The 11,734-nt window shown below is 39.8% G+C and overlaps 1 protein-coding gene across 4 annotated transcripts in view; it reads left to right on the top strand.

The window, feature by feature from the left end:
* The window catches only part of NEMP1 (nuclear envelope integral membrane protein 1), a 20,060-nt gene extending 13,521 nt beyond the window's left edge, over positions 1-6,539 (top strand). For all 4 annotated transcript variants that reach the window (XM_037741210.1, XM_017536162.2, XM_037741209.1 and 1 more), the window contains 5 exons: positions 363-456; positions 915-1,029; positions 1,921-2,146; positions 3,806-3,979; positions 4,996-6,539. In XM_037741210.1, coding sequence (XP_037597138.1) covers positions 363-456; positions 915-1,029; positions 1,921-2,146; positions 3,806-3,979; positions 4,996-5,176 — 790 coding nt within the window. In that variant the 3' untranslated portion in view covers positions 5,177-6,539. The remainder of the gene's footprint in view (positions 1-362; positions 457-914; positions 1,030-1,920; positions 2,147-3,805; positions 3,980-4,995) is intronic.
* Positions 6,540-11,734: the final 5,195 nt, after the last annotated feature.

Genomic DNA, 11,734 nt, shown 5'->3' with positions numbered 1-11,734 from the left:
CTCATGATCTGCCCGCCTTGGCCTCCTAAAGTGCTGCGATTACAGGCATGAGCCACTGGGCCCACCCATAGGAATATGCATTTTTAAGACATAATGCTGTTGTACACTTAATAGACTATAGTATAGTGTAAACATAATTTTTATATGCACTGGGAAACCAAAAAATTTGTCTGACTCACTTATTGCAATATTTGTTTTATTGCAGTGGTCTGGAACCAAATTTGAGATATCCCTGATGTATGCTTGTACCACTCTAATCTTGTACCTTTTACAATCTTTTGGCTGGGTTAGTTGTCCTAGTTTCAACAGTGCTATGTATGAAATATGTGCATATGGTCATGAAATACATTTTCTTTCTGCAGAAGTCCAATTTTTTACTACTCCACCGGGATGAGTGTGGGAATTGTGGCCTCTCTACTAATCATCATTTTTATACTATCTAAGTTTATGCCTAAGGTAAGTATCAGAATCCTCATGTGCAGCTATGATGAATTTGGATAGCTGAAGGACTGTTTTCCCGGGTAATCTTAGAACATTGAAAATGTGTATTGATGGCTGATGAGTCAATGTCCTACTCTCCTTGATTCAGAAAGGTACTTTCCACGATGAATCTTGGAGCCCGATTATAAATTCTCTCTTTTTATATAAAATCCTGTGCCCAGAGGGGGATTAAAGTCTCCTTCCTGTTTTTTAATTATATAGCCAGGCTTTTAAGTTATTTATCATCTCATCTTCCCAGTGTTCCTTGCAGACTGTATCATTTTAAGTATAAAGGACATCTTTTTAAGAGAAGTAGTTTTTGTGCATTTTGAGTAGGTTGATTTTTTTTTTTTTAATCATAGTTCCATTTTGCTTCTTTTATGTATGGAAAGCCTGTTGTAACTTTTTGCTTTCACTTCTACTCTCTGTCTTAGAAAAGTCCCATTTACGTCATCCTGGTGGGAGGCTGGTCTTTTTCTCTGTACCTCATTCAACTAGTTTTTAAAAATTTACAAGAGATCTGGAGGTGGTACTGGCAGTATCTTTTAAGTAAGTGTTGTTGGTTTTGCTTTCCTTTTTGTACGTTTATAGGCTGTTTCAGTTAATTTGATCATGAAAAGATGTTGACTGCTTATGGGATTTAAAAGTTCATGTCATTTTTTTAAAAAATTTATTTATTTATTTATGTTTAAAGATGGGGTTTCACCATGTTGGCCAGGGTGGTCTCAATCTCCTGACCTGGTGATCCACCCACCTCAGCCTCCCAAAGTGTTGGGATTACAGGCGTGAGCCACCATACCCGTCCCATGTCATTTTTTAAAACTTTTTAAAAATCACATTTTTTCACATATTTCTAACCCCTACCTCTACAATGATCACCTCTTAAATTAGAATGGTGCGTTAAGGACAAGACATTCATTTGTTGGTATTTATAAGTATACCTTTCTTTACAATAAACATCTTTTTGAAAAGCTGTAAATTGACTTTATTAATGTAATCATATTTTAAATATACTTGGGGACCTTAAGTAAAGGACTCTGCAGTTAACTTTTTTTTCTCCTTCATTTCTGAATGAACTGCTGTAGATTTTATCTACAAAGTAAAAATCCTTTGGTCATACAGATAGTAACCTTTGATTTATCCTTTAAGAGGTGACTAATCTGGATTTCCATATATTGGTTTTTTTAAATAGACTTATTTCAGGGTTGTTCAACATGAAGCTTTAATGTTCTATTCGAACCAAATAAATATGGGACAACAGAAAGGACAGAAACTTAGAGAATTATATTTTAAGAAAAAAGTGTGAATAATTAAGTTAAAATCTTACCTGATTTCCTTGTTCAATGGGTGCTGTACAGTAAATTTACTACTGCTTCCCATACAAATTATTTTTACCAAGTATAGATGAAAAAGAATGTCTTCTGATAACTCTTCTTACAGGCTATGTCCTCACAGTTGGATTCATGAGTTTTGCAGTGTGTTACAAGTATGGGCCCTTAGAGAATGAACGAAGTATCAACCTGCTGACCTGGACCTTGCAGCTGTTGGGCCTGTGTTTCATGTATTCTGGCATCCAGATACCACATATTGCCCTTGCCATTATCATCATTGCTCTGTGTACTAAGAACCTGGAATACCCTATTCAGTGGCTGTACATCACCTACAGGTGATTGAAAGGCAGTGTAACTTTATTGACATGTACAGTGTGGGATGCATTTGCAGTAAGAGGATACAGAGGTGTTGACCTTGGAGCCTCTTTGTTAATAAAAAGTCATTGTATTGTACTTCCACTTTTGTTCCTTCCCGAGTCTACTTTTTTTAACTTTCTGTAGGCATTTTTATATTTTTATTCTAGTCATTTTAAATAAAATAAAAACATCTAGTAAAATGTCATGTGTTCCCGTTACCACAAGGTGGTGCAAATTATATCACTTTTTTTTTTTTTTTTGAGACCGAGGCTTGCTCTGTTGCCCAGGCTGGAGTGCAGTGGTGTGATACCGGCTCACTGCAAACTCTGCCTCCCGGGTTCAAGCAATTCTCCTGCCTCAACTTCCCAAATAGCTGGGATTACAGGCATGTGCCACCACACCCGGCTAATTTTTGAAATTTTAGTAGAGACAGGGTTTCACCATGTTGGCCAGGCTGCTCTCAAACTCCTGACCTCAGGTGATCTGCCTGCCTCGGCCTCCCAAAATGCTGGGATTACAGGTGTGAGCCACCATGCCTGGCCGCAGATTATATCACTGTTATGCCGTATGCTTATTCAGATCTCCTGGTTTCAGATTTTTTTTTTTTGAGACAGAGTCTTGCTTTGTCATCCAGGCCGGTGTGATCTTGGCTCACTGCAGCCTCCACCTCCCAGGTTCAAAGGATTCTTCTGCCTCAGCCTCCTGAGTAGCCGGGACCACAGGCGTGCACCACCATGCCTGGCTAATTTTTGTATTTTTAATGGAGATGAGGTTTCACCATGTTGGCCAGGCTGGTCTCAAACTCCTGACCTCAGGTGATCCACCCACCTGGGCCTCCCAAAGTACTAGGATTACAGGTGTGAGCCATCGCGCCAGGCCTGTTTCAGATTGTTTCTCATTAACTTTCAGATTGCTCTGGAGGTTCTAGTCTTATTTTAAGATGTAATTCATAGAATGTTTTGTCACTTTGCAAAATAAATCAGAATGTTCTGAGGTTGTCTATTATAGATAGTGAAGGTGATACCTTCAGTTTGGGAAACCAAGTTATTAGACCACAATCTTTTTCTTTTTTTTTTTTTGAGATGGAGTTTCACTCTTGCTGCCCAGGCTGGAGTGCAATGGCATGATCTCGGCTCACTGCAACCTCCGCCTCCTAGGTTCAAGTGATTCTCCTGCCGCAGCCTTCCAAGTAGCTGGGATTATAGGCATGAGCCACCACTACTGCCTAGCTAATTTTGTATTTTTTAGTAGAGACAGGGTTTCTCCTTGTTTGTCAGGCTGGTCTTGAACTCCTGACCTCAGGTGAACTGCCTGCTTCAGCCTCCCAAAGTGCTGGGATTACAGGCATGAGCCACTGTGCCCAGCCAAGACCACAATCCTATACCATAATTTTCTTGTTATTTTCCCATCTATTAAAAAATAAGTATTTTATCATTTTTAGGAAAATATTGTGAGTTTGTTCACAATAGTGAATAATATTGACTGCTCTGAGTTGTCACTCATAGCTAAAAGTTAGGAGTGATGACTCTTAATGTTCAGACTATCTACTGTATGCTTGGCCCACTAAAGCAAGCTGGAAGTAAGGATAGATATAGATTACTGATTAATTATTCATAATGTTATTTTGGTGAGCACAGAAAGATGTGTAAGGCAGCAGAAAAGCCTGTCCCCCCTCGTCTCCTGACAGAAGAAGAATATCGGATACAAGGAGAGGTAGAAACCCGAAAGGCTTTAGAGGAGCTCCGAGAATTTTGTAACAGTCCAGACTGCTCTGCTTGGAAGACTGTTTCTCGAATACAGTCTCCAAAAAGGTAAACTCTTGGCCAGATATACTAAGCATCTATCAGGGTAATTGTGACCTTGAGTTCTACCAGAGGTCATACTTCTAGAGAATCGGGCACTTGTGTTTTTTGTTTTCCTGTTAATCTACAAGTAGTCAAGAGAAAGGTAGAGATAAAATCACACGTTAAAAAGTAACCTGGGGCCGGGCGTGGTGGCTCACGCCTGTAATCCCAGCACTTTGGGAGGCCGAGGCGGGTGGATCACAAGGTCAAGAGATCAAGACCATCCTGGTCAACATGGTGAAATCCCGTCTCTACTAAAAATACAAAAAAATCAGCTGGGCATGGTGGCGCGTGCCTGTAATCCCAGCTACTCAGGAGGCTGGCTGAGGCAGAATTGCCTGAACCCAGGAGGCAGAGGTTGCGGTGAGCCGAGATCATGCCATTGCACTCCAGCCTGGGCAACAAAAGCAAAACTCCATCTCAAAAAAAAAAGTAACCTGTTTCCTCAAGGAACTATCTACTCTAGCTTTGATTGTAGCATTAAGATGGAAAGACTCCAGTACCATATTGTTTCCATTCTGAGAGCTTTGCATTGCTCTCTGAGTTGGTAGGGTTCCCCCCACCCCCTTTTTAGTTGGGAGCAACTGTACCAATGAGTATGTGAAGTTTCAATTTGGAATCCTGATGGCATAAAGTTTATAGGGCTATAAACATGAATAATTGTGTGATGCCCCTTAATCTTCTCTTATCAGGATTACAGATGACTAAAGGAACCTTGGCACTTTCATAATTAGAAAGGATAGGCAAATGCTTATTAGGCAGGATGGAGTTGCAGGGGTATTGGCCTATGATCCCAGCTTTCCTTTTCTTTTAACTTCATGCTTTACTCTACTTACCTGCCAGAGTAAGGACAGGGATGTTGGCAAGACTCAATATAATTTGAATTGTGAGCATAACAAGGGTTTCAATTTGTTCTTATTTTGAAAGAAAACCAGAAAGGACAGAAGGCATATTTCTAATGAGTATTATCTTCTGTTTTCCAGATTTGCTGACTTTGTGGAAGGCTCTTCCCACCTTACACCAAATGAAGTTTCGGTCCATGAGCAGGAGTATGGATTAGGGAGCATTATTGCCCAGGATGAAATCTATGAGGAAGCATCCTCTGAGGAGGAAGACTCATATTCTTGGTGTCCTGCTATCACACACAACAACTTTCTAACCTAGGTGGTGGTCAGTTCTCTTTATGTGGAGTGATTTGGTGCCTTGGTCCATGTTGCATGTGTTGTGCAATTGCTTTCAACCCTTTGAAACAGAGTAAGATAGTGTAGACATTCTCCCACTGAAATGAGGCCTATAAAGGCCTCCCTTTGGAAATGGGAGGTCTCTACAGGATCCCTGAGGAAGGAGGGTAGATGAAGTAGTGAATGCTGTGGAAGTTCACTTCCCATTGATTAAGCTAACAGTCCACTTTTATGTTCCCAAAGAAGTTGGATGGCCACAGCTAGCATGGAATTTTAGCTCCTTTTTGAAAGTTGATTCAGTCATGGCATTTCTGTCACTGGGTGGCTCTCCAAAGTAAGAACTGTTGTTAAGTGCGGGAATGCTTTTAGACTATAGTCTGCATCTTCCAGAGAGAAATTCACAAATCTGAGCGTCCTTCACTCAGGCTTTTATTTCAGTGACTTGAGAATAATTATTGATTTAACTGTTTTGGGAGGAAAATAGATTTTTATTTTTTGTTTTTTAAGTGAATGTCTTTTAAAAAAAATGTAACAAACTCATGTTCCAGAACCAGCAAGTACACCAGAGTGGCAAACCCCCTGGGCCCCTACGTATTTATTAATATGGATTATCCATTAAAGCCCCAGGAGCTGTTGTTTTAAGCTTTGAATTAGTTCTCATACATATGATATAAAGTCCTATTTGCCTTTAGGAACATGCCTGTAGCTCTTCTACAGGTGAGGTATGTTGGGCTTCTTATTATATTCAACTTTGAATTTCATCTTAAAAAACATTCTTAAGCTTCTCATTCTTTATTGCCCTGCTTTTGCCCTTTTGGGAAGCATCAAATGCCTTACCTGTGAACTATGTATGTTCAGAGTAGCATTATTCCTGCTAACTAGGAGAAGTTATCATTTTTAGGCGATTTGGATGCCTTTTATAAGTTCTCCATTTTTTCAGTCATTGAGTCATGTATCTTTGAGTTGCTGTAAAATCAAGAAACTGCCTCCTTTTCCTTTCCCTTCCTTCATGTACATGTTCTATCCATTCCTTTTAGCCTTTCCTCACTACCCACATTACTCCAAATCTAGCTAATTTGTAAGCCCTGAAACTATGTAGTTTCCTGATACAAAATTTGTGTTATGCAGCAGCCACAATTTGCATCATCAGGAAATAGATTCCAGATTATCTTCATGCCTCTGGGTGCTCATTCAGTTGTCAGGTTTCCATGAACTTTACACTTATTTGTAATTATGTTTCTGATGTGAGATTTATGCTGCCTGTTACTGCAGTAGCATTAGTTGTAGATTATTTTGCCATTGCAAAGTACCCCTTGTAAGCCAGCAATGTCATCTATGAGGAAGCAGATTCTCAATTGTCTGTCTTTGCTTGGTTCTTTTTCTTTGTGGTCTTCATCCTCATACCTTAGAAAAATCTTTAGTAATTTTTCTAGTAAAAATTTTTTCTAGTAAAAAAAATCTTCTAGTAATTACTTTAGCCAGAAAGATATATGCTCATGGCAAGCGCACAGTATCAGACTTACTGGCTCACCATGATCATGAAAAAGGCAGATGATTTTTTAAAAAGCTGCAGTGACTCCTTTAGACCAGCCATTTAGTGTGGGTAATTTTGAAAGGCCTGGCTCCATTGCTGACTTCCAAAGGGTCACCTCTGAGACTTCCCTCCAGCTGGGCAGTTGATTATTTCCACCAGTATTTTCCACAGCCTTAAACTGTCCTAAAGTGACAACTACCTCAGTTGGCATGAAAGAGACATATAATAGAAAGTGAAAAAAGAAGCAGTATTTGGGCAAATGCAGTGGGCTACAGTTGAAGGGTGAAACGAACTTTACACTGGGAAACCTTTATATCCTAGTGAATTATGTACATGTTAAAATGTTATCACTCTACGAAGAACTATTAAAACTTCTGAAATATACCATTTTTTACCTTAGTTATAGAAATTGAGACCTAGCATATTTAAGCGTAAGTTTATTTTAAAAAAACATTCAACTTGTGCAAGTGGTCTCAGGATTCTCTGGAGATTTTGGTGCCTCCCCTACTTAGGGAGGTGGTAGCTTGCCTCTAAGGGTGACTTTTCATGATCATGTCTTTATTTCCATGAGAAAGCACTGTGAAATAGTGAAAGGTTCTCCTCCTCTGTTTAATAAACCCCCATGAAATATAACTTTCATCTCTAGGTCAGTTTTTTTCCCAACGTGTTTAGATTTGAGGTGAGTAAAATCAAACTCCGTTTTTTGCTCCCTGTTAGTTGGAGACCTGAGCTGTAGGCAGTGGAGATGGCAATTGGTTCTGCAGCCCGAGAGTTGTCTCAGACAGTGAAGGACAGTGCTGCCCTGGTGTGCTGTGTGTCCTTGCCCTGCCTGCCTGCGGCTCCGCCCAGATGCTTCAGAGCCTCTGTGTTCCCGGAGATTGCTTGACTTCAACCTTCTTTAGGAGCTGCTCTTGTCTCCCTCTTGGCCACTTAGTTTTCTAGCTCAGTCACTACTTGAAGACCCCATTTAATTTTCTCTGGCAGTTATAGCTCTTGTGATTTCAGTACAGTCTCATCTCTCAGACCAATCTCATCAAGGATTGAAGGAATAACTATGAAGTAAGCTGGACATCGGAGCCATGTTTGCTGCCACGTCAGCATCTTGCTCGGCAAATGTCAAGCCATAAATGGGCTCCAGGGCTTCAGATCTCATCAGCACTGGAAATCTATCACCTCTCATCAGTCTGACCAAATTGTGTAGAGCATTAATGTAGAGACTCTCATTAATGGGAATACAAGAGGCAAGTGGCATAAAACATTTCTCTTTCACTTTCCTTTTCACTGAGATTGCTTCAGGAGACCAAGAGAACACAGTGATTAAAAAACAAGGAAAATTTAGTAACTTCGTTACCTTCTAACAAGTAATTCCTGTTGGCCACTGCATCCCACCAAAACTAATTTATTTTTCCCCTCAAATTCATGATGTTTACATCTGTTACAAAGGGAATTATGCTGATGATTACTCTTTGGGTCCCACTGTTCCATTTTATGCTATAGATTCCATTCTAGGCTCCAGCGTCTCTTCTCTTCATTGATGGTGTTCCCTTTAACCCTTGGCATGTATAATAGAATTTTGGTGATTGAAAGAACCCAAATGGACCAGATAGTGCCCCCAGTCCCTGCTATCCATAAAAGGCTTGGGAATGCATTATGTAATTGTCCTTAGTCTTTTTGTTGTTTTAGATAAAAAAAGATGGGCTCAGATGGGTGCTTACGTAAAAATGGTTCCTAGCTGTGTACTCGTAACTTGTCTCTGAATTGAGTAGCAAAAGGAAGTAGGAAGAAAGGAAATTAAATGTCCTTCTAGTATTCTCTGGACTCAAGTCTGACATGTGAGATAATAACCTATATTGAAATTCCAAGAATTTTATCTGAAACGAGAACAGTTTGACACATTTATCATGCCTTCATATTACATATTAACTGAAACCAATAAACATACGAAATATCCATTGCACAAGGCAAATGCACCTAGACCTTTTGTTTCTGTTTCTACATAGCAGAAATCGATTTTTTTTAGGGGAACCTATATAATTGTGACCCAGTGGTGTCTTCGGTGACTTAAGCTTATGGATTCAGGTTGCAGTTGAGTTGGATTCTAGATGGTTACTACCTTGAAAAGGATGTTGGTGCCTTATGTGACATGAGCCAGAGCCTGCTGGGAATAAACAAAGCAGATTCATGCCAACACCAACTCATAGCTTTAGCAGGGGACAGGAGTTGTCACAGACTCCCAGAATGTGGGGCTTTGGATTTCTACACCACCCTGTGTGTGTGTCATCTTCCTCTTTCATACTCTGATGATAACTTGAAAATGGTGAAATCACCTTCTCTGAATTTGCCTGTAGCATGAGCACATTCTTATGATAACAGATAGTTCATAATGTGAATATTAGAAACTGTTACAGCCTGCAATTTCCGTAATTTTCCATGTTTGTGGAATTGATATTGAAATAACAGGGCTAAGGAATTACTGGGCAAGTTTTAGCTTGTGGGTAATACCTTAGGGTTATTTAAATATTTGTAATTTTATTTAAATGTTCATGAAAGTTTGAAAGGAACAAAATTATCAGGGATGGCTCTTTGCCATGGGTCTTATTTTCATGCTCTTTTCTGTAAGAAAAAAGAACAATGTCTTATGTATTTTTAAAGTTTTTGGTATAGTTTCTAATTCCAATTTTAATAAAAGTTTTATAGATATATAGTGGTCTTTCTTAATAAACATAGTATTTTCTTGTTTGGATTTCTTGTTTTCAGGTAATCAGCAATTGACTCCTCAGTTTCATCTTTCTAATGAGATGGCTTTGCATGCCATTGATTTCCCTTTTTCTCTTAGCTACCCTTCCTGTCCTGAATTGGTACCAGTTTACTTTCATCCTTGGACTGGATGACTTCCCAGGATGCAAAATCTCTAAGGGATATTCTTGCAGGAGTAGCAGGTTGCACTACCATGCTGTCTCATAGAAAAGCAAAATATAAGTTATTCCTGGCCCAAGGAACTACTCTGGTTATACTTTAGTTCTTTGTTTTTTTAATGGCATAAAGTATCTGTTTGTCCATTGGGATGGGGGGAAGATGTATGGCTCCAGCTATGGGATCCCTACCAAGAGCTCTATATAGGGTAGAAGAATAGGGCTATACTGAGCATTATGAGCCATTGAATAAAAACTTCAATTATGTCCAGGCCTAGCTTCTGCTGTAGGAGTCTGGTACCTTTCATTTTCTTTTATGTATTGACTGTCTTTGCTCTGGGAATCCTTTGTAGTATTGTTATTAATTCTGTACCTGTCTTCTTTCATCTTAGTTATTTATTATTATTTATTTTTATTTTTTGAGACGGAGTCTTCTTGTCGCCCAGGATGGAGTGCAGTGGTGTGATCTCGGCTCACTGAAACCTCTGCCTCCCAGGTTCAAGTGATTCTCCTGCCTCAGCCTCTCGAGTAGCTGGAATTACAGGCACCTGCCACCACATCTGGCTAATTTTTATATTTTTAGTAGAGACAGGGCTTTACCATGTTGACCAGGCTGGTCTTGAACTCCTGACTTCAAATGATCCACCTGTTTTGGCCTCCCAGAGTGCTGGGATTACAAGCATGAACCACTGCACCCTGCCTATTTATTATTATTATTACTGTTTGTTTTTTGAGATGGAGTTTTACTCTGTCACCCAGATTGGAGTGCAGTGGCGTGATCTTGGCTCACTGCAACTTCCACTTCCTGGGTTCAAGCAATTTTCCCTGCCTCAGCCTCCAAGTAGCTGGAATTACAGGCACCCACCACCATGCCTGGCTAAATTTTTGTATTTTTTAGTTTAGACAGGATTTTGCCACGTTGGCCATGTTGGTCTTGAACTCCTGACCTCAGGTGATCTGCCTGCCTCAGCCTCCCAAAGTTCATTCTCAGTTATTTAGACTACATGGAAATCCATTGTCTATTTTTTTTTTTTTTTTTTTTTTTGAGACAGTCCTGCTCTGTTGCCAGGCTGGAGTGCAGTGGTGCGATCTTGGCTCACTGCAATCTCCGCATCCCGGGCTCAGGCGATTCCCCTGCCTCATTCTCCTGAGTAGCTGGGATTACAGGCATGCACCACCATGCCCAGCTAATTTTTTGTATTTTAGTAGAGATGGGGTTTTACCATATTGGCCAGGATGATGTTGATCTAACCTTGTGATCCACCCGCCTTGGCCTCCCAAAGTGCTGCACACGGCAGTGTCTATTTTTTTTAAAAACAAAGTTGGCAAGGAGGAAAACAGGATGTAGAACATATATAAATTTATGTTGATTAATGCACACAAGTGACATCTTTTCTCTCCCTTCCATAACCACCACTAGGTAAATAAGAGACATAGGTGATCATTAATGGTACAACTAAAAAAAGCATAATTGCTAGATATACATCATAGGGTTTTAGTGAGGACAAATAAAGATAAGTTGTATAAAGCAGTTCTCCAACTTTAAAGTGCATGGGAATCACCTGGAGATTTTGTTAAAATGCAGATTCTGATTCAGTAAGTCTTCCATGGTGTCCAAGAATCTACATTTCTTTCTTTCTTTTTTTTTTTTTCTTAAGAGAAAGAATTTTGCTCTGTTCTCAGGCTGGAGTACAGTAGCACGTTCATAGCTCAGTGTAGCCTGGAACTTTTGGGCTCAAGCATTCCTCCCACTTCAGCCTCCCGAAGATTCTGGATTTCTAGTAAGCTCCCACGTGATCAGACGGTGCTGGTCTGTGGACCTCATTTTGAATAGCAGTGATGTAAAAGCACTTAGCTTGTTGCCTGGCACATCTTAGTCCAGTCTAAGTATGATCAATGTTATTAACACCAGATAATTTATGAGAGCCAAGAAGATTCTCTACCAGCAAATATCTTCCTCACCATATCTGAAAATACCTGCATTTTTATTGTGTAACATCTTTTTAAAAGTTAATATCTGTGGGGGGATTAGTGAGCGAATTGGCTTAATCAGATTGCCGCCCTCCCAATTTGTCAGAAATCAAATGATTTTTTT

This window comes from Cebus imitator, unplaced genomic scaffold (genome assembly GCF_001604975.1).
Source record: "Cebus imitator isolate Cc_AM_T3 unplaced genomic scaffold, Cebus_imitator-1.0 Scaffold96, whole genome shotgun sequence".
Lineage (NCBI taxonomy): Eukaryota > Metazoa > Chordata > Mammalia > Primates > Cebidae > Cebus > Cebus imitator.
The sequence above is the reverse complement of the archived record's forward strand: the minus strand, read 5'-3'. Positions and strand labels throughout refer to the sequence as shown.